Source organism: Salvelinus alpinus, chromosome 33, assembly GCF_045679555.1.
Source record: "Salvelinus alpinus chromosome 33, SLU_Salpinus.1, whole genome shotgun sequence".
NCBI lineage: Eukaryota > Metazoa > Chordata > Actinopteri > Salmoniformes > Salmonidae > Salvelinus > Salvelinus alpinus.
Window position 1 is genome coordinate 4,110,122 of NC_092118.1, and position 24,328 is coordinate 4,134,449.

Below are 24,328 nucleotides of genomic sequence, written 5' to 3' on the forward strand. Positions count from 1 at the left end.
TGTGGCTATGTACACACCACAACAATAATATTTCTACTTACTCAGTCAGATAAATTCACGGGTACCATAATCATGTCTCTGTTTGCATTTTGAAGGAAGTTAAAGGTAGTTTCGCTAGAAACTAGCATTAGCGCAATGACTTGAAGTCTTTGGGATCAGCTAGCATTCTAGCTACAGTTATGACTTAAAATTGTGACTAGAACATCAGTGTTCTGTGTCCATTTTAATGGCCTTTGCATTGTTTGAAAAAGTCCCACTCACACAAAAAAATATTTTTAAGACATGGTCATTATGCTTTACATGACTAGGACTCCTTGGGGATATAATAATGTTTTTAATAAACAATTTGTATTTGTATGACAGTATTTTGTGGTGTGTTATATCTTGTATTATTTCTAATGGTCAATTTAACCATTGCCATTTCACAATATTCAAGTCACATACAAGGAAGTCAGGTACAACATGGTGCACAGAAAGTAATTATGAACTTTTAATAAGGTTATTGAATCGGTCACCAAAAACAAGGTTGTACAAAAACACAGACATACACAAAACAAGAATCACCTGCTGTAATAATAATTTAAAAAAGACACAACATAGCCACAACACCTAAATTTCACATGTTGCCTCCACTCACAAAAAATACAATTCTGAATCATTGGTAACTTTGTTGATTGCCTCCCCATCCCTGATAACCTCTTAGATAAATTATTTCCTTCTTCTTAGCATCCCTTTCTTGGATTTTTCAAGTGGATATGCTTCTATTCCTCAAAAAAGAGACAACTGCCTGGTTGGGAAAGACAGGGAGTTTACTTGTTTGAGAAATAGCTTGCAGATTTAGTTGTGTTGTTATTGGGTGACACCGTATCACGTTGAAGCAATAAGGAACCCAGAGAAAGAGCAGTGGACATTCTCAGCGGCAAAAACGCCATTGGCCTCATCATCGGGAATCTGAAGGTAGACTGTGTCGTTCACGTCGAGCATAAGGACAGTGCTACCGGACATCTGGTCCAGGAAGCCCTTGTTGTACTCATCATAGCTGAACATGACTGGCTTGTCGTTCTTGTACAGAGCCACCAGAGCATGAGCCCCATTCACGTGAATGGTGTATGAGAAGAAGTAGACTCCAGGAACCTGGCAAGTGAACTGCCCAGTGGTAGTGTCATAGTGATTCTCCGCATTGTACACCTCATTGTCAAACTTAATAGGTTCCCCAGATGGAGGATAAGCCTTAGCCAGAGAAACAGAGAAAGCAGACATAGGGGCCTTAACAAGAGTAGGCACCATGACCTCACCCATGCCCATGCTCTTTTCGAAAAATAACTCGCCGGGAGGACCAGGTGGGCCGGGAGGGCCGGCAGGGCCTTGGGCACCATCCTGACCATCAGCACCAGGGAGCCCAGGGGGACCGAGAGGGCCAAGGATTCCCTTAGCGGCCTGTCCAGGTGCGCCAGGGAGACCCGGGTGTCCTTTAAGGCCAGGTGTACCTGCGGTACCAGTAGGCCCAGCAGGTCCTCTGGGACCTGGGGCTCCAGCAGCTCCAGCCTCACCTGCCTCACCATTGCGCCCTGGGAAACCTTTGGGCCCGGCAGGTCCTGGGACACCTGAAGCACCAGTTGCACCTGTGTGACCAGTGTCACCTTTGTTACCTGTAGCTCCAGTAGCTCCCATGGCACCAGTTGGGCCTGTTGCTCCAGTATCACCTTGCTTTCCCTGGAAACCTTGTGCTCCCTGATCTCCCTTATATCCCTTTGGTCCCTGGGGTCCCATTGCACCTGTGTCACCTTTGGGACCCATTTCACCAGTATCTCCCTGGAAGCCTCGTCCACCCTGAGGACCAGTGGAACCCATGGGCCCAGTAGCACCAGTAGCACCAGTATATCCCTGTGCTCCTGGCTCACCCTTCTGACCTGTTGTGCCTGAGCTTCCTACAACTCCCCTCTCACCCTTCTGTCCATTTGCTCCTGGCTTTCCATATCCAGGGATACCGGGAGCACCAGTTGCTCCCGTTGCTCCCTGATGACCTTTAGGACCAGCTGCACCAGGTATACCTGGAGCCCCATTATCACCTGGTTTTCCAGGCATACCTACACCAGGAGCCCCTGTGTGGCCCTTAGCACCTGGCAAACCCATGGGACCAGCGCCCCCATCCCTACCTGGACTACCTGACTTTCCTGCTTCACCACGGATTCCTGACTTGCCTGGCTTTCCAACTCCGGCTGCTCCAGGCTGCCCAGCTGGTCCCATAGGTCCCACAGCCCCTGTCTCACCTTGTGCCCCTGGGATACCCACTCCCCTATCCCCCTTAGCTCCTGGCAAACCAGGCATACCTGGATGTCCCTTAAGGCCTGTTTCCCCTCTTGGCCCCATTGCTCCGGGCAGACCATGAGGTCCAGGCTTGCCAGTGGAAGAGATCCCAGCTGGTCCGGATCTTCCAGCAGGTCCAGGCATGCCCCTAGGACCTTGAAGTCCAGCTGTGCCCACCTCTCCTTTCTCGCCAGCTGCGCCAGGAACACCAGGCTTACCAGGCCCGCCTGAGGAACCAGGTTTGCCAGGTGCGGAGTAGCCAGCAGGTCCGGGTGGTCCGGCAGGGCCCTCGGGTCCAGGCTGTCCCACAGCACTTTCCCCTGGAGGGCCAGGTGGGCCAGGGGGGCCTTCTGGGCCGGGCTCACCTGGCGCACCGGGCTCTCCCGCCATCGACACCACTGTGAGGAAATAGCAAGTCACCTTATTAATACCACAGATGAAAAATGATCCTCTTGTAATAAATGAATTATTGGCAATTGTCTGTTGGAAATATGTTTTACATTTTCAAAAATTAATTCAAGGAATAGTAATAATATGTACTATCACGTGTTCTCTGCTGGTTAAGAATTACTACTATTGTCAGCTATTGTCGCTCATTCTCAAATTATTATTATTTTAGTTTAAATAATAGTAAGATAGATAATACCATTAATAACACCCATTTACATATGTGGGGCACCTTTTCTTATTTGTTGTGTTTTATTGGATAGGGTTTAGAGATAGAGGTGTACAGTTGAGATGAAAGATAGGCGAAAAGAGGGTGCTAGAGTGGTGGGTCGGATTTGGACCCATGCTCACAGCTGCACAGTACATATGATCTAAGGCAGCGGATTAGACTGCTAGACCACCCTAGGAAACAAATGGGGGAACTTTGGATCGGAAATACAAGTTTTAAAGCCTGTATACAGCTCATAATATTGTGCAATGTAGTAGTAAATCCCCAGTATTTTGTTTGAGTGATGGAGGACTGACGTTAATTTATGGACATGAAAAATGAAGAGGATTCCAACTTTGAAGAAGTACAGTAATGTGTTACACTCAGCAATTGTCAGAGGAACAATAATAATTTGTAGCTCTGTTTTGCTTCCATATTCAAATGTCATGTACATGTGATGAAGCCACTTATGTTTTCATACTATGATTCCCAGAATGCAATTCACCTCCAGACCATTTACCAAGATTGCGTGTTACATTGTTGTTTTGGGTAGGCAAGTTAGTTAGTTAGCCTAGTTAACTATCTAGACAGAAGTAAGGCTAGGTGTTCCCCAATTTAACCTCGCTCTGGTTGACATTTGGTCTCCTTTTACTGGAAACATGGGAACCTGAGTCCTGGGGCTGTATGTAACAAGTGTCTCAGAGTAGGAGTGCTGATTTATGATCAGCTCCCCCCTGCCCATGTAATCTTATTCATTGCGATCTAAAATACAAAACTGATTCTAAATCAGCACTATTACTCAGAGACTTGTTATATATATATGGCCACTGGTCAATGGCAAAGTGTCGGTGTGCTCTGTTCCTCAATGTCATTCCATCTTTTTTGACACTTTTACTCAAAATGTTTAATGATTAAATTTAGAAAACAACCATGTCTACATGCATATTGTGGTCCGAAAAATACTGAGATACTGAGATGCTTGTAGATTACTGATAGAAGTCTTTTTTGTTCCATCTTTGATTGTATAGAATGTTTATAATTCATACTGTAGGAGTTTTGACTTCTATGATGTTTGTCTTGTCTGTACTAAATACTTCACCACACATGAAGGTCCTTCTCAGGAAATAAGTTATTGGAATTGTATTGAATTAATTTAATTTAATAATATAAATTATTGTATAGCTAACTAAGCATGCAGTGTGATGACATAGTGGAATTTTCATTTTCCTGAACTTTGTATTGCTGCCCTTTTGTCCAGCAAATGTATGTTAAACCTGCTTGGTGGAGTGAATTAAATCGTCTAACAATGTGAACTAGCAGGAATTGCCCCTTTAAGAGCATTGGGTATGATAGTATAAACTGCTGAAATCAAACCTGCATAGACATTTAAACCTGTTCAATAATTAGCTAGATGTAATCTTCTGTTTTCAACCTGTTTTCATTTCACACCTCCAAAAAAGCAGACATTTCTGACTAAAGAAACTGTAGTATGGAGAGAAAACAAACATTTGTAAAGTAGGATGGTGGCATTTAAGGGAGTTGGTTTTCGTTTGCTTTTTTGTGGTCACATGACCCAGGGTGTAAAAGACATATCTCCTTGGTCAAATGTAGAGGCCCAGTTTTGGTTCATTTAAAACAGATGTTTTCACTTTTTGAAAGGCACACCCAAACAACCACATTGCTGGGTGATTGAACTGTAATTGACAGTGTTAAAATACATATAACATTAACAAGAGGCACCCACTATTTTACACATTACCTCATATGATTTAAAAATACAGTTGATGACTATTGAATTTTACTTTCATTTGCTACTGCAAGAAATGGAATTAATTGCAAGGTTAACATAAGAAGACTCATAAAATGTGTCTCTTTTTCAGAAGTAATGCATTAGATAACTATATATCTGACTTAAACAAGAATAGAGTATCAGTACTGTAACCATCAGTTAGGTAGGGCAAAGTCAGCTATTCATTACAATAGAGGATTTATAGACCGCTCAACTTGTAGTATTTCATCTGCTGTTTTCAACTCAACACATTTTGACATTCTATACATGACTTAAATGAGCTATCAGCTGTACTACAAAGCACCCAAACTTCCAGAACTGAAATGTCCTTTTTTACAGTTAAATATGTTTTAAAAAATACTGAAATGTCAGCAGATCCTTATGCCCCACTAAAGTTCTACACAAATGAACCACTCCTCTAACTGGTCATCCTAAAATCACTTCCTAAGACCGGCTGAAGGTACAAAGAGATTGACTGAAAATCCAGTAAAAATAACATTTGAAATCAATTGCAGTAAAGACATCATGAAGGTAAAAAAAAACACTCAGTCCTAGAATTATAACAAAATAACTGTTGAAGATGTATTATTTCGCCTTAGTGACAGAAATAACATGTAATGGCACATTGCACTCACTGCAGACAGTATGCAACGTAATGTGTTATACATGTTATACATGTGCTACTAGGAAAATCATGAGGCCTGAAACAGCCATTGGATAAAGATCCAGATCCCAGTAGCCAATGACTACACTACACAACCTTTGATTTGGTAAAAGCTCATGTTTCCAATGAGAGAAGTGCTCTCGCACTAACTGTATGTCTGATTGTCCCTGTGCAAAAACTGAAAGTTGAAATCGTCAGATGTAAATTACATGGTAAGTGGAGACATTTGCTAAGTATTATGTTTATGGTGAAGTGTGAAGAAGTTAGGTGTATCATTGACTATAGTTGAACTGTCACATTGAAATTGCTGTGACACAGTTGCAATGGTCAAAGACATCACTGGACCACACTAGGCAATGTAGATTAGGATGCTGGTTCTTACCGTGACTCTTCACAGAGTAGGGCTGGTATTGAGGGGCGACCTTCATCACCTTCTTCACCACATATGAACCACTACCATGAACAGCCGTCAAGGCCACCAGGAGGATGAGGATGCTCAATACTCGTACTTCCATTTTCTAAGGTTAAATCTGCAAATTGAACAAAAAATATGAAATACTGCTTACATTTTATTTAGAAGTTGCAGTAATGACAAAATGATTTAGTAAGTCAGGGACTCTTTCTTCTCTCTGCACACATATTGCACTGCACATACACTGGATTGCACACATTTCAGATTGCATCTAAGTACAACAAATTAGATAGATATCATGGAACCCATTTGAATAGTGAGTCTCAGCCTCCTAGATATTTCATCCTGGTCTCACAGGACTTTGTCTATCCTGCTTGGTTTTATAAGGCACCACAATCTTTTCCACCTGCCCGGTCATAGCTCACCCCAATGGGAGTAGGAGTCAGGCCTCAGAAGGGCCCTAGTGTTCACTAACCCAAGAGATGAAGAGGATAGAGAGGAAGAGCACACATACCGGCATGCAGTTGAATGAGTATGAGTTCCAAAAAGAGGTAAGAAATCTTCAGCACCACTGTCCTCCTACTGCTGCTGCTGTATATCCTTAGGTTAGGAGCAAGTTGGGGAATATGCTGCCTCCCAGTACAATGATGTGAGTATTTATACAATAACTGCCCCTTGCATCATAAAAAAGCCCCCACCACACAAGTACCTCCCTTCTCAGATCTAAACTGTAATTAGCTGACAGATCTGCCCTATGCAGGCATGTCACATCAGGATGCCTATTTGCTTTGAATATTTAGACAAATGATAAGATCTTATTTTAGTCTTCTAACCCCATCTAAAAAAAGAATCAGGTTTCGACACATGTACAATGGTTTACTATTTAGTTTTAAGTCTATTTACAATATTTTCTCTTGTTGGGTTTTCAGTGTAAATTTCCTCTACCTGGTGTGGTGAACATAGCGTCACATAGAAATGCCCTTGTTTTTGAAAGAAAATCACATTTTTAGTACATTAAAATAACATCAAATACAGTGTAGACATTTTAATGTTGTAAATAACTATTGTAGCTGGAAATGGCTGATTTTTTTATGGAATATCTACATAGGACTACAGAGGACCATCATCAGCAACCATCACTCCTGTGTTCCAATTGCACGTTGTGTTAGCTAATCCAAGTTAATCATTTTAAAAGGCTAATTGATCATTAGAAAACCTTTTTGCAATTATGTTAGCACAGCTGAAAACTGTTGTGCTGATTAAAGAAGCAATACAACTGGCCTTCTTTAGACTAGTTGAGGTTCTGGAGCGTCAGCATTTGTGGATTTGATTACAGCTTCAAAATGGCCAGAAACAAAGACATTTCTTCTGAAACTCATTAGTCTATTCTTGTTCTGAGAAATGAAAGCTGTTCCATGCGAGAAATTGCCAAGAAACTGATGATTTCATACAACGCAGTGTACTACTCCCTTCACAGAACAGCACAAACTGGCTCTAACAAGAATAGAAAGAGGAGTGGGAGGCCCCGGTGCACAACTGAGCAAGAGGACAAGTACATTAGAGTGTCTAGTTTGAGAAACAGACGCCTCACAACTCCTCAACTGGCAGCTTCATTATTAAGTAGTACCCGCAAAACACCAGTCTCAACGTCAACAGTGAAGAGGCGACTCTGGGATACTGGCGTCCTAGGCAGAGTTGCAAAGAAAAAGCCATATCTCAGACTGGCCAATAAAAATAAAAGATTAAGATGGGCAAAAGAACACAGACAATGGACAAAGGACCTCTGCCTAGAAGGCCAGCATCCCGGAGCTGCCTCTTCACTGTTGACGTTGAGACTGGTGTTTGCGGGTGCTATTTAATGAAGCTGCCAGTTGAGGAATTGTTGAGGAATTGTGAGGCATCTGTTTCTCAAACTAGACACTCTAATGTACTTGTCCTCTTGCTCAGTTGTGCACCGGGGCCTCCCACTCCTCTTTCTATTTTGGTTAGGGCCAGTTTGCGCTGTTCTGTGAAGGGAGTAGTACACAGCGTTGTATGAGATCTTCAGTTGCTTGGCAATTTCTCGCATGGAATGGCCTTATTTTTTCAGAACAAAAATAGACTGACGAGTTTCAGAAGAAATGTCTTTGTTTCTGGCCATTTTGAGCCTGTAATTGAATCCACAAATGCTGAAGTTCCAGATACTCAACTAGTCTAAAGAAAGCCAGTTGTATTGCTTCTTTAATCAGAACAACAGTTTTCAGGTGTGCTACATTATTTGCAAAATAGTTTTCTAATGATCAATTAGCCTTTTAAAATGATGAACTTGGATTAACTAACACAACCTGCCATTCGAACACAGAAGTGATGGTTGCTGATAATGGGCCTCTGTACGCCTATGTAGATATTCCATTAAAAATCTTCAGTTTCTAGCAACAATAGTCATATACAACATTAAGAATGTCTACACTGTATTTCCGATCAATTTGATGTTACTATAATATATAAAAAATGTGCTTTTCTTTATAAAACAAGGACATTTTTAAGTGATGCCAAACTTTTGAACGGTGGCGTTTATTTCAGATTCAGTTTATCAATGATAAATAATCACATTTATCAGACACATGTTAAATGTTTTATTTGTTTTTTTCATTATTCAATGACCCTCTACAAAAATATCCAGCAAAAAAAATCTAAAAAAATCCCCTGGTTTTTGGTGCCCATATAGTGGAATCATTGTCTCACAAAGATGGCATTGAGGATAGGATATGCATCCCCAATTTACATCTGTCCGAAAATGTCTGTATTTGACACGCCTGTTACCTTTCCAGACTGTCTGAACATCTCCCACCCCTTCTATGATAAGGTAAACAAAAACACTGGAAGGGCAGCAGAGATATGGACAGAAACAAAGTCTACTGGCTCCTCTTTAAACCTAATATTCCAACAGTTATAATAGGACCTAAATCTACACTTACCTAAGGCTGAACACACTTAGCCTTTTACCCTAAAATGAACATAGCAGCATGGATTATGTTTGGTCAGCGTGTATGTTTGATTGAGAACATAGGGAATCTTTCATTTTGTCCACTATTTCAGGCCTAACAGTTTATAGTCCTTAACGTGTGTATTTTTGTTAGTGCTTCACCCTCAAAACTGCCATTAAAGCTATAAAAATAAGTACTGGAAAAGCCATTTGTGTTGGACTTGTTTTATCTCTGCCTGGTGAATGCAGTGTAGTTTGTGGTGGATGGCCGGTGCTCTTGAGATGAGGTAGCAAGACTTCAACACAAGGGGGCATGTTCTGCCAGTCAACCTCCTTGGGATGAGAAGTGACCTTGCCTCGGACTGGCCTTCTTATTTTTGGAATCTTCAACCATATACACTACAGGTCAAAAGTTTTAGAACACCTACTCATTCAAGGGTTTTTTCTTTATTTTTTTATTATTTTCTACATTGCAGAATAATAGTGAAGACATCAAAACTATGAAATAAGACATATGGAATCATGTAGTAACCAAAAAAGTTTTAAACAAATCAAAATACACTACCGTTCAAAAGTTTGGTGTCACTTAGAAAGGTCCTTGTTTTTGAAAGAAAAGCTTATTTTTTTTTACATTAAAATAACATCAAATTGATCAGAAATACAGTGTAGACATTGCTAATGTTGTAAATTACTATTGTAGCTGGAAATGGCAGATTTTTTTATGGAATATCTACATCTGCGTACAGAGGCCCATTATCAGCAACCATCACTCCTATGTTCCAATGGCACGTTGTGTTAGCTTATCCAAGTTTATAATTTTAAAAGGCTAATTGATCATTAGAAAACCCTTTTGCAATTATTTTAGCACAGCTGAAAACTGTTGTGCTCTTTATAGAAGCAAAAAAACGGGACTTCTTTAGACAAATTGAGGTTCTGGAGCATCAGCATTTGTGGGTTCGATTACAGGCTCAAAATGGCCAGAAACAAAGACCTTTCTTCTGAAACTCGTCAGTCTATTTTTGTTCTGAGAAATGAAAACTATTCCATGCGAGAAATTGCCAAGAAACTGAAGATCTCGTACAACGCTGCATACTACTCCCTTCACAGAACAGCGTAAACTGGCTCTAACCTAGTCTGTAATTTATGAATTTCGTCCACACCACATAAGAAATGCATACACCGAAATAATAATAGTTTTCTAACACACAAGTTGCCATAAACAATGTGTAGGTAACTCAATATACAGATTGTGTCATAAAAACCTTTTGAACGTAGTACCATTTATGGATTATTTTCTGCAGTTTAAATGCACTGACTGACTTGTATGTCTACTTGCATCATAATGGCAAATAAGGGTAAAGACAGGGGTGAAGAGGAAGGGGTGTGCTGTACCAGGATTCTGTGGAGTATTCCTATATTAAACGTGACACCTAGAAACCCCTTCCACAAAGGTTATAATTAAACATTCCTAGAACATGAAACTTGTTTGAACTCTTCTAATTTTAGAATTAGACCGAATTAACTGTAATTTTCCTAAGTGCTGCCTTGCATAGTTATAAGGGCACAAGGCGAGACCCAGATGCAGACACGGGAGGCAGATGGTTTGAGTCTTTGATATTTATTAATCAATCCAAAAGGGGTAGGCAAGAGAATGGTCGTGGCTAGGCAAAAAGGTCAAAAACAGTTCAGAGTCCAGGAGGTACAGAGTGGCAGGCAGGCTTGAGGTCAGGGCAGGCAGTATGGTCAGGCAGGTGGGTTCAGAGTCAAGGCAGGAAAGGGTCAAAACCGGGAAGACTAGGAAAAAGAGAATAGAAGCAGGAGTACGGGAAAACACACTGGTTGACTTGAAAGACATATAAGACGAACTGGCACAGAGAGACAGGAAACACAGGGATAAATACACCAGGGAAAATAAGCGACACCTGGAGGGGGTGGAGACAATCACAAGGACAGGTGAAACAGATCAGCATGTGACAATAGTTGATTGTGTGTGACACACATTGTTTTAACTTGTCACTATCAAATGAAACACTGAAATACCCAAGATTAAGTAGTGTAAATATGTCTAATTTCTAAGACATTGGACTGAGAGCAAAATGAATGTGACATTAGATAATTTTATGCAGTTAGCTGAAGATACCTTCAGGCACGTATTATAAATGCCAAGCATGTTTTTAATTCTGTTCATACATGTTCCACCCTTGAACAACCCTGTATTCATTGCCGTGTGTTTTATAGTGCTATGAAACTGTTGCTGCACCTTATACTGTGGTGGCATCCAGTATTTTCCTGTGCCACCTATTCTGATATGCCTTGGCCATACTGTATTATTTCAAACTCTGTTTGTGTTTATGGCCCACATAAGAGGCCTGACCATCCCAACTTTAGTCATGTTTAGCTAAATGACAGAGCAAGAGAGGGTGCAGTCAGGATTTTATACATTTCTAGGTTCAGATAATTCTAGTTTACTTTTGTTATTTTAAACAGCACTACCACAAGCAGCCAAACACAACTTCTGTTTTTAGATCATGTTTCTTTTTTATTATGCTCCTATATCTAAAGGAAACAAAATGCATGACGTGCCTTAGGGCTAACACTGTAATTTGGTTACTTTCCATGTTTTTACAACATAGCATTTTGTCATTTTCTACACTCTAGCATGCATCTATGAATTGCTCAATGTTCTTGTACTTGGTGGTAGTGTCCTGTATTATAAGACTATGAAAATGCATGACTTATTTTTCCCTCGTCCTCTGCTCAACTCATTACTGTTACACAGTGACTTGATGTGGTAGAACTCCATTGTAATAACCATAAGGGGTTAGGGTAACTGCCTTAGAAATGAACATTAATGACATAGCCTTCATATTGTCTATTGCTGTGCTCTGTAAAATACACAACACATAAAGTATTACACTCCGCCACTTCAGAGACATGGTATATGATCCAAACATGTTCTTACTGACCGTTGATGTGCCAAAGATGTGTCATTCTTACCCCTGCACATACTGAAAAGTGTATCTATATCCTTGTGAAATTGTATGCCAAACATATTATATCTTTCCTCTTTTTGAAAATACATGTACTAAAGGGTAAAGAGGAATAAGAGTGGGAAGTAGAGACTTGGCAACTTCTCTTATGACCTTACTGGAGTGGTCTGCAAACACTGTCCTAAGGAGATCCTGGGTCTCTTTATGATGTAACACACATTAAGAGGGTTTAAGACCACTGCTAACATTGAATTCAGAGTAGCACTTGTAGTGTTTCAAATTGTGGGATGATAACAGTGTCTGGAAAAAAGTTTCCCATTTGGTATGTTTTTGTGCACTTCAGTGTCTAAAAACTGATGTTTCAGTTTTCTCCTCCTGCTGACCGGACCTATCCACACCCAGGAGAAGTATATAATTGGCAGTTGATGTAAGGGAGACCAAACCCAGCACGTGAGCTAAACTAAGGCTAAAGATATCCCATCATGGCTGGGATACGGATTTAACGTTTCAACAAACTCAATGTACCACTAAGAGGTACTTTGAGCTTTATGAATGAAGGGTTGATGGTGGCCCATGTGACTGATTGATAGAGAAATTACAGGGTCCCAAAGACAAACATCCCCAAATGGATCCGGACGTGGAACGGCCCTGAGGAGTGGCGGTCACAGAAACAGGTAAATTCCTAGTTATCATAAAACATTGTGTCTTAGTTGGTAATTCATTGAAATGTAATGTGTTCTTTAATTACTTGAAGATGTGAGCTCTTGATTGTTATGTTAAAAGTATTCTTGTTCCAATAGTGATTTTCCTTCTATAGTTATGCTATTCCTGGGGTATTCTGAGCCTTTAAACTGCTTATCCCTGAAAGCACCAAAAACTGGTATAATGTCAGCCAACCAGATACTGTGTTATTACTCCCGGAAGAAAAACTTGAGAGATAATTGGATTTATTGTAATCAAGAATGAATGTAATCAAGATTGCACTTTCCATATGACAGATTACTTCCAATTCATTATCTTGTAAAAAATAATGACCATAATGTTTTTGAATTTCCCTGTCTTGTTTCTATTCTCCTGTGGCTTGTCTTCAAAAATTCCCAATCAAACAGACGACAGTCTTAATGACGCAGGAAAACACGAATGCTTATTGTGGAATCATTTAAGGGTATCAAAGTTAAATAAAGCCATCTTAAATGGGTTCTTCAGCACGTAAGTGTTGGTGGTAGAGTCCTGTATTTAAGCATGATAACTAATCCAAGACAGAAAGCCTATGAAAATTGCAGGTTTAGCTGTCTTCATGGGCTAATTTCAGCACCAGCATGCAGCTGTCAGTGTGAAAGCCATTGCCATAACAGATGTGAGTGTCATTTTAGACAATGCAGAATTAACTATGATGCCAATCACGTGAAATTTTATTTACTTGAATTAATATGCTTCTGACTCAAACTCTGTTTGGTAAACTTTACTTCTCAATATCCTGTACCTCAAAGTATATGTGATGGGACTGGGGTTGCACATTTTGGGGAATATTTAGGGGTGGAAACTTTCCGTAGGAATTAACGAGAACATATGGGTAATTCCTGGGAATATATGGGAATTAACGGAAATATATGCAAATTAATATTAATACCATTTAAATGTAGATGTTTGTAACGGCGGTCCTCCTCCTCTTCATCCGAAGAGGAGGAGCAGGGATTGAACCAAGGTGCAGCGCGTTGAAATGACATAATGAACTTTTATTAACAAGACAAAACGAAACAAACTATACTTGAAAACTAATAAAATAACAAAACGAAAGTAGACAGACCTGAACGATGAACTTACATACAACGTGAAGAACGAAATGAACAGGAACAGACTACATAAAATGAACAAACCGCAAACAGTCCCGTATGGTGCAAACATATACACAGACACAGGAGACAACCACCCACAAACAAACCTTGTGAACAGCCTACCTAAATATGACTCTCAATTAGAGGAACGCCAAACACCTGCCTCCAATTGAGAGCCATACCAGGCAACCCTAAACCAACATAGAAACAGACAACATAGAATGCCCACCCAAACTCACGTCCTGACCAACTAACACACAAAACTAAACAGAAAACAGGTCAGGAACGTGACAATGTTTTTGCATTGGATATATTTATTACCATATCTTATGAAGACAGAAACATAAACCTTTTCATAAGTAGACATAATTGCAAATGACATAATTGCATAATTGCAAATAATTGCAAATGATAAAAAATACAATTTAGTTACGAATTGAACTTTAATTAAATGACTCTTCACATGGGATTATTTCACGAAACAACAAAAGGGAATATTGAATGATCTCCAATGATCCATCGCATCCCCCAAAAACGTTTTCAAAATACATCTGTAAAAAGTCTAGAAACCAAAACTTTGGTTGTCTTCCTCTCAGGCTTCCATGTCTTCTCCCTGGATGTCCTCAATGTCCACTTCTTGAACATCAGACTCGGAGGCCTCATCTTCACTGTCACTTTCCAACCCTGTTGAGGATGGCTCATTGTCAGGCTCAAAAAGGCTCAAATTTACCCGGATGGCCACCAATTTTTCAACCACTGTATTGGTCAGCCTGTTGCGTGCTTTGGTGTGTGTTCCCAAACAAGGACCAGTTGCGCTTTGAGGCGACTGATGTTGGTGGGATTTGGAAGATGATAGAGGCAACAGGGGAAAGAGCCTCAGATCCACAAAGTCCCTTCCACCAGGTGGCTGATGAGATATGTTGGCACAACTGCCATATTGCAAAGCCCTTGCTTGGATGTGTGCTTTGCCAGACTGTCAAGAACCTTGGCCTCATCCAGGCAAAGGTTGAGAGACACGGTAGTGATGATACCATAGGCCTTTTTGATCTCTGCACCAGACAGGATGCTCTTGCCAGCATACTTGGGGTCCAACATGTACGCTGCGACGTATATGTGCTTCAGGCAGAAGTCTTCACGCTTTTTGATGTATTTCAGGACTGCAGTTTCCTAAGCATCACTCTAGTCAAAACAGGCTCTGCAAATGTTCAATTCCATTAATTTGCTATGGGCTCGCGCTAGTATTCCAGTTTAGCCAATGTTCTTAGGCCGTTTTGACTTGTTCTATTGTCCAGACAATAGATAGCCAAAGCGTTACGAAAGCAACCGAATGTCCATTGAGAAAGCACAACTACTACACCATTTGGCTAAGAATGACGAGAATAATCAAGTCAATAAACATTGGTTAGTTAGATAGCCTATAGTTAATATACTGGCAAGTTTGATGTATAACTACTAACATACCGGTACATACTGCTGTAATGATATGCTATGTGGTTCGTAAGGACAGCTAACGTGTAAGTTAACTTATTTGAAAAGTCATTACTTTATTACATTGAGTAGCAAGCTACCCCTTGGTCGTTAGGGCAAATCTGGTCTGTGATAGGAGGGGGGGGGGGGTTTCACACCTAGCTCGGCTATTAGACTATTCTTTAGTAAAGGTTGAATAGTCTATTGTTCAGCTATTAGCCCTCCTCCCCAACTTGCAACAAATTGCTGTTCCCATCTCATTGCATTCCCTCTTCCACACGTCATCATTCTGCTCCTGAGTGGCTCGCTTGTGGGCATGCTGGCAGGATATGGCAGCATCTTCGGTTGTGCGTCAAGCATTCTGCATACAGTTGCAAGTTTGTATGAAGGTGTGGTTATTCACAGGCAAATTGTTATATGCTATGGAGGTACATTTGTGTCTTTTTGTCGAGAGCAAAAGCTTTTTTATTTTAAATCCAAGATAATTGTTCTGAAAGCAACTTTTTGCCGACACAAAGGAAGTCAAAGCGGACACCTACGAAGATGGCATCTCAGGTAAGCAGCACTGGGCTGTGTTGACGTGTCCTAAAAATGACATCTGCTGCTTTAGATTGAATGGTCATGTCTCAGTTATTGTTTTCATATGTATAAAAAAGAAGCTGTTTTCTTTACTTTCAGAGAGCGAGCTGGCCAAGGGGTTGAAAATGTAGATATTGCCAGATGTTCACTCTCCGAGGAACAGGCCATGGAAGCTTTATTGCTGGCAAAAGTGTCCATAATAATTAAACTTTTCTGTGTTATTTTTCTCCATCTCTGCCTGTCCTGTTGTACATGGAACCTGTCTCACATGCATTAATTAAAAAACCCTTAAGATGTCAGCTGCTAATTTTCAGATTTACACCACATAAACACAGCCACTTTAACTGGACTATCTGTTGCTGCCAAGTCATGATTTCCCTGGGGGTTAGCCTTGCAATAACCAAGTGGTGAGACACATAGCCCTCTATATTTAAATGTTTCAGGTACACTCTGATAGGTGTCTGCGTCACATACAGTATCTTCTATTGACGTTATCGTCTATTGTTTGTCCTCATGTGTCTGTTTTTCAGCGTAAAGTACTCTGTAGCCACACACACACAATAACAGTCTCTTCTTCACTTCATCCCTCTCTCCCTTCTCCCTAAATCCTCTAGGTTTTATCAGCTGTTTTGGTGAACCTCTCCCGCATCTGAACTGGCTGACACAGAAGGCACAGCATGATCGTAGGTGAGATGTCACTTGGTCGGGTCAACAGGAAGTATTATCAAAGAGATGATTTACATTGAAATACAGACAGAGATGTAGTAGCCCCATAGTTAATGATCCAATGTCAGTTTTGCATTTCATCTCTTGATTTAATCTTATCTCTTATCTTCTTATCTCTTCTTAACACTGACCGTGTTAGAATTTTAAAAAGCAAGGCTTAATCGTGCTCTCTCGTCTGCAGGTATGTTTTGATGTGAGAGAGGAAGCCAGTCCCGTCATCGCCACCTCACCCGCTCTTAAGATAACCTTCGGGCCAACTTTGGGCCCAAGGCTGGTTAGGAGACACCGCAGTTGTGATGACCTGAGAGAATATTAGGGTAGCACTGTAATTCATGAATCATATGCTGTCTGCCGCTGTTCTTACCTCTTTCCCTTTCTGTCTTCTACACCTCTCTCCCCACCTCGTCTTTCTTCCTCGTTTTATAATGCACGCCATATTTACAATTTTACAATTATCATAATTATAATGCATTTATGTATTTATAATACCTGGATAATGAACTTCTTTCAATATAGCATTTCATATTCTCCACTGGTTGAAATTAAGTATCTTGAAATACTATCCTGTGTCCTCAGATTAATGCAGATGAACAGAGTTACATTTACATTTACATTTAAGTCATTTAGCAGACGCTCTTATCCAGAGCGACTTACAAATTGGAAGCCACACCTGGCGTGGGGAATGACCACACCCTGGCGTTTTTTCCTGTATATATGTCATAAAGAGCTGTACAGAAACCCAGCCTAAAACCCAAACAGCAAGCAATGCAGGTGTAGAAGCTGGAGACTTATATTTCCCTCACTAACTTTAAACATCAGCCATCCGAGCAGCTAACCGATCGCTGCAGCTGTACATAGCCCATCTGTAAATAGCCCATCCAATCTACCTACCTCATCCCCATATTGTTTTTATTTACTTTTCTGCTCTTTTGCACACCAGTATTTCTACTTGCACATCATAATCTGCACATCTACCACTCCAGTGTTAATTTTGCTAAATTTTAATTATGTGCTACTCTGGCCTATTTATTGCCTTACCTCGTCACGCCATTTGCACACACTGTATATAGACTTTCTTTTTTTTCTATTGTGGTATTGACTGTACGCTTGTTTATTCCATGTGTAACTCTGTGTTGTGGTTTGTGTCGCACTGCTATGCTATATCTTGGCCAGGTCGCAGTTGTAAATGAGAACTTGTTCTCAACTAGCCTACCTGGTTAAATAAAGGTGAAAAATTAAGAAAGAAAGAAAACAGAAAATAGCTCAGAACCCGAAAGTTAGCAAATTAAAAGCTACGGTACCCAAATTCGCCACTAGATAACAACATAGGACATTATAATACTTTGTACAGAAGTGCAGCTACTAGAACAGAAGGCAATAAGGCGTTTTTGGAAGGCAAGACGGGTTCTACATAGAGCAATTTATCATTTTTCCCAGCATACTCTATTGCAGGGTGATTTCCCGAATCGTTTGTTTTAATATCTGTGTTTTTGCATGTACATTGATTGGTTGATTAATTTTATGCTACACAAAGATAAATAGCATACATTTGACTGAGATGGTTGTTCCAATTTAGAGGTAGTCTCAGTATTCAATCTTCCATCCTTTCACAGTATTATAAGGCTGCGTTGAGACAATGATTTATCAATGACCCAAGCCCAGCTCAGATAATCCCTACCATTGTGATGCAGGGTTGGCATAATGCTTCAGCAAATGTACATTACACCAGGGCTGTTGGTAGACACAATGTAAGTAACCTAATTTATGTCCCTCTAACAGCCCCAAATGCATCTGCTGATCCTACAGCTATTGTATGCAGTAATCATGTGCCTATGAACCAGATTTATACTGTTAGCACTGAGGAGGTGTGCCCTAGTAGGAAGTCCACTGTGTGCAGCTCACCGTGCACTAACATAAATAACATGTGAATACCTACTTCTGCTAAGCTTCCAAGTAAAGCAATGAAAACAAGTAAGCAACCCAGAAGAAAAGTTCTCAAAATAGCCCACGTTAAAATTTGTAGCTTAAGAAACAAGGTTCATGAAATCAATAATTTGCTAGTAACAGATGACATTCATATTCTGACTATCTCTGAAACTCACATAGATAATACATTTAATGATACAGTGGTAGCAATACAAGGTTATAACGTTTACACAGAAGACAGAAATGGCAATGTTGGAGGTTTTGCTGTTTATATTCAGAACCACATTCCTGTAAAGTTTAGAGGATCTCATGTTAAATACTGTTCAAGTAATATGGCTACAGGTTCATCTGCCTCACCTAAAGCCCATTCTGGTGGGAAGCTGCTATAGACCACCAAGTGCTAACAGTCAGTATCTGGATAATATGTGTGAAATGCTTGATAATGTATGTGATATCAACAGAGAGGTATATTTTCTGGGTGATTTAAATATTGACTGGCTTTCATCAAGCTGCCCACTTAAGAAAAAGCTTCAAACTGTAACCAGTGCCTGCAACCTGGTTCAGGTTATCATTCAACCTACCAGGGTAGTTACAAACAGCACAGGAATGAAAGTATCTACTTGTATTGATCACATCTTTACTAATGCTGGAGAATTTTTCTTGAAAGCAGTATCCAGATCCATCGGATGTAGTGATCACAATATAGTAGCCATATCTAGGAAAACCAAAGTTCCAAAGGTTGTATAAGAGGTCATACAATAAGTTTTGTAATGATTACTATGTTGTTGATGTAAGGAATATTTGTTGGTCCGTAGTGTGTAATGAGGAGCATTACGCTGCACTTGACACATTTACGAAATTGCTTATTCCAGTTACTAATAAGAATGCACCCAATAAGAAAATGACCGTAAAAACTCTTAAATCCCTGTGGATTGATAAGAAATAAAAAAATGGTATGGTTGAGAGCGATGAGGCAAAATTAATGGCAAATAAGTCTGGCTGCACAACCGATTGGCAAACGTATTGCAAATTGAGAAATCATGTGAGTAAACTGAATAAAAAGAAGAAACTACACTATGAAACAAAGATAAATGACATAAAGAATTATAGTAAAAATCTTCAGAGCACCTTAAATTACATTTTGGGGGAAAAATGGCAAACTACTACTTTAATGATTTTTTCATTGGCCAGATTAGCATATTTAGGCAGAACATGCCAGCAACAAATGCTGACACTAGACATTCAAGTATATCTGACCTAATTAGACAAGTATTGTAATGTTGAATTCAGTAAAGCGAGTGTGGAAGAGGTGACAATGACAAGCAATGACAAGCCACCGGGATCTGACAACATGGATGGAAAATTACTGAGGTAATAGCAAACAATATTGCCATATTTTCAATTTAAGCCTACTAGAAACTGTGTGCCCCCAGGCCTGGAGGGAAGCAAAAGTAATTCCGCTACCTAAGAATAGTAAAGCCCCCTTTACTGGATCAAATAGCCAACCAATAAGCCTGTTACCAACCCTTAGTAAAGTTTTTGAAAAAATAGTGTTTGATCACATACAGTACAATGCTATTTTACAGTAAACAAATTGACAACATACTTTCAGCACGCTTTTATGGAAGGACATTCAACAAGCACAGCACTTACACAAATGACTGATGATTGGCTGCAACCTGGTTCAGGTTATAGGTAATGAATGTGTAGGGGACTTCTGGATTTCTACAAACTTTCTGGCGCAGAAGAAAGGTTGTAGGTTCACAATTCAGAGGTTGTGAGTTCAAATCTCAGGTTGGGTCATATTGAAAAGTCAGTACTAAGTGATCATGAAAAATATGACCATATTGTCATTGATTAAAGTTTTGTACAACTGGACCTCAGGAGCGCGTATAATCTGGTGCGTATTCGGGATGGAGACGAGTGGAAAACCGAGTTTAGTACCACATCGGGCCACTATGAGTACCTCGTCATGCCGTATGGGTTAAAGAATGCTCCAGCCATCTTTCAATCCTTTGTAGATGAGATTCTCAGGGACCTGCACGGGCAGGGTGTGGTGGTGTACATTGATGACATCTTGATCTATTCCGCCACACGCGCCGCGCATGTCTCCCTGGTGCGCAAGGTACTTGGGCGACTGCTGGAGCATGACCTATATGTCAAGGCTGAGAAATGTGTGTTCTCCAAACGAGCCGTTTCCTTCCTGGGTTATCGCATTTCCACCTCGGGGGTGGTGATGGAGTGTGACCGCGTTAATGCCGTGCGTAATTGGTCGACTCCGACCACGGTAAAGGAGGTGCAGCGGTTTTTAGGGTTTGCCAATTACTACCGGAGGTTTATCCGGGGTTTTGGCCAAGTAACAGCTCCTATTACCTCACTGCTGAAGGGGGGGCCGGTGCGTCTACGGTGGTCGGCCAAGGCGGACGGAGCTTTCAAGCGGTTGAGGGCGTTGTTTACTGAAGCGCCCGTGTTGGCGCATCCGGACCCCTCGTTAGCGTTCATAGTGGAGGTGGATGCATCCGAGGCTGGGGTTGGAGCCGTGCTATCACAGCGCTCGGGCACGCCACCGAAGCTCCCCCCCTGCGCTTTCTTCCGCGGAGCGGAACTATGATGTTGGGGACCGGGAGTTGTTAGCTATGGTAAAAGCCCTGAAGGTGTGGAGACACTGGCTTGAGGGGGCTAAGCATCCTTTCCTCATCTGGACTGACCACCGCAATCTGGAGTATATTCGGGCGGCGAGGAGACTGAATCCTCGTCCGGCTAGGTGGGCCATGTTCTTTACCAGATTCAGATTCACGATCTCTTATAGACCAGGTTCCCGTAACACTAGGGCCGACGCGCTGTCCCGTCTCTATGACACTGAGGACCGGTCCATCGATCCTACTCCCATCCTTCCAGCTTCTAGGCTGGTGGCTCCGGTGGTATGGGAGGTGGACGCGGACATCGAGCAGGCGTTGCGGTTGGAACCTGCGCCTTCACAGTGTCCTGCCGGTCTCAGGTACGTGCTGCTTAGTGTCCGTGATCAATTGATTCGGTGGGCTCACACACTACCCTCTTCAGGTCATCCGGGGATTGCGAGGACAGTGCGGGGTCTTAGGGGGAAATACTGGTGGCCCACCTTAGCCAAGGACGTGAGGCTCTATGTCTCCTCCTGTTCGGTGTGCGCCCAGAGTAAGGCTCCTAGGCACTTGCCTAGAGGGAAGCTACAGCCCCTCCCGGTTCCACAACGGCCCTGGTCTCATCTATCGGTGGACTTTCTTACCGATCTTCCCCCGTCTCAGGGGAACACTACCATTCTGGTCGTTGTGGATCGGTTCTCTAAGTCCTGCCGTCTCCTCCCATTGCCTGGTCTCCCTACGGCCCTACAGACTGCGGAGGCTCTATTTACCCACGTCTTCCGGCACTATGGGGTGCGTAGATCGTATCTGATCGAGGTCCCCAGTTCACGTCCCGAGTGTGGAGGGCATTTATGGAACGTCTAGGGGTCTCAGTCAGCCTGACCTCTGGTTATCACCCCGAGAGTAATGGGCAGGTGGAGAGAGTGAACCAGAAAGTGGGTAGGTTTCTGCGGTCGTATTACCGGCCAGGAGAATGGGCGAGGTACGAGTTGGCCCAGAACTCACTCCGTCACTCCTCCACGAACATGTCGCCATTCCAATGCGTGCTGGGCTACCAGCCGGTCCTGGCTCCGTGGCATCAGAGTCAGACCGAAGCTCCTGCGGTGGAGGAGTGGGTGCAGCGCTCTAGGGAAACCTGGAGGGCAGTCCAGGACGCTCTCAAGCAAGCCGGTGGACGGCAGAAGAAGAGCGCTGACCGCCACCGCAGTGAGGCCCCTGTGTTCGCACCAGGGGACAGGGTCTGGCTCTCGACCCGAAACCTGCCCCTCCGCTTGCCCTGCCGGAAGTTGGGGCCATTTAAAGTCCTGAGGAGGATAAACGAGGTGTGTTATAGATTACAACTCCCCTCTTACTATCGCATTAACCCCTCGTTTCATGTGTCTCTCCTCAGGCCGGTGTTAGCTGGTCCCCTACAAGAAGGTGAGGTGCTGGAGGTCCCTCCGCCCCCTCTGGACATCGAGGGGTCCCCGGCGTACACGGTACGAGCTATTCTGAACTTGAGACGCCGGGTGAGGGGCCTGCAGTACCTCGTGAACTGGGAGGGGTACGGTCCAGAAGAGAGGTGCTAGGTACCGGTGGGGGATATTTTGGATCCATCGCTACTAAGGGAGTTCCATCGCCTCCATCCGGATCCGCCTCGCCCCTTGGGTCGCCCTCGAGGCCGGGGGGGGGGTACTGTCATGAATCCCGCCGAAAATGGTGCCTCTTCCTGTTCGGGCGGCGCTCGGCGGTCGTCGTCACCGGCCTACTAGCTGCCACCGATCCCCTTTTCTGTTTCAGTTAGTTTTGTCTGATTAGTTTCACCTGTTTCTTGTTTGGGTTTTGTTTTGGGCTATTTAAACCCGGTAGGCCCGCCGGCTTTTGTGCGGGCTTGTTTTTCTGTTCATGGTGTGTGGATTATTGTGGATTCCGTTTTCCTGGACAGTTTCATCCTATTTGTTGGATTGGGTATTTATGCACCCTTGTGTTTGGCGTGACCGTTACTCTGTTCTTGGAATAAAGATCCACGTTTTGAACTACCCTGCTCTCTGCGCCTGACTCCTCCACCCACTACTCCTAGAAGCCATTACAGTACACTAATTTAGCTGAACAGCTTACCACTTATTATTTTAGATATAATGGTTTTGCACCCCTGGGACCATCATGTGACAAAAACCTTCAGGGGACCATGACACAACGTCCCAAGAACGTTCAGGGGACCTTCAGGGGCTCTTGACACAACGTCCCAAGATCATCCTAAAAATGTCCCTTGGGACAAACCGGGAAATATAAAAAGGTCCTCCAGAGAAAGTTCCTTTGGAACCGTCATGCGATGTCCCAAGCACTAGTAAAATGAAAGTCCTGAGAACGTCCTAAACAGGTCCTGACATGGTCCTCAGTGACATCCTGGGAACGTACAGGGAACTAGACAAAGGTCACCCAGAAAACCTTCCCTTGTGACCATCACATGATGTTCTTAGAACGTCAGTGCAATAACGTTGCACCGAAACCTTAAAGTGACCTAATGGGAACGTTGCTGAATGTCCTCAGGACATCCTGTTTGCTGGGTTAATGCTATTCACAAAATAGTGTATTCACAAAATTCTACATCCCTTTTCCCCCAGTGTTTTATGGGAACATACAATATGGAAACATGACTTCATACACAACATGGTCACTGTTCCCATGGTAATACTACTTGATTAGTGACATCATGTTATACCTCATGTTTCACAATGGTATGGATTTTAAGAAAGACTTGAGGTTGGGGTGATTAGACAATGGAAAACAATTGCTTCAATGTGATTTACTTTTACCTTAATAATGAACACATCCACCCAACCAAATACCATACCAACTGACAAGTGAGAAATATAAAACAAGTTTATACAAATGGACTTGAATTGTAATTAATACATGTACAAAACTTCACTTTAAAACGTTTTGTATTGAATTTTTTTAAACTTATGACATTGCCGGAAAAGCTTGTTCTTTTGGGGAAGTTGTCCACGTATTTTTAGATCCAAAAATGGTAACCAGTCAGCCCTGAAATATTCTCAGACAGAATGCTGTATTGCCCATTGGATTATCCTTCACTTTAAGATGAGGATTGGTTAATCCTTTAGCATTTAGGAATATTCCAATGACATTTCAAGGCCAGAACTTAACCAGGGGCACTGATCGTAGTATTTAGGAATACTAGAAAGCAGCAGGCCATGCAAAATAAATGTCTCTTTAATTATATACATTTGGGGTTTATAAACCTTTTATAGCTCAACAGGCTTTCTGTTGTGGCAATGGGTGTGTATGTCTGTGGAATGTGTTGGCGCTAAAATGTCTAATTACGTGTGGAGCTACATTTTAAAGTTTCTCAGGGTACAGTAACTCAGATAGTGTTTGCTTTGTAATTAATGATG

General features: G+C 42.0%; 1 protein-coding gene across 1 annotated transcript; it reads right to left on the reverse strand.

Moving 5' to 3' along the window:
• Nucleotides 1–468: 468 nt before the first annotated feature.
• Nucleotides 469–6,475, reverse strand: LOC139563130 (collagen alpha-1(X) chain-like). Its single transcript, XM_071381436.1, has 3 exons — nt 6,342–6,475; nt 5,798–5,945; nt 469–2,705 (listed from the first exon to the last, which is right to left on the reverse strand). Exons 2-3 carry the CDS (start codon nt 5,928–5,930, stop codon nt 868–870), a joined length of 1,971 nt encoding a protein of 656 aa, XP_071237537.1. The 5' UTR covers nt 5,931–5,945; nt 6,342–6,475; the 3' UTR covers nt 469–867.
• Nucleotides 6,476–24,328: the final 17,853 nt, after the last annotated feature.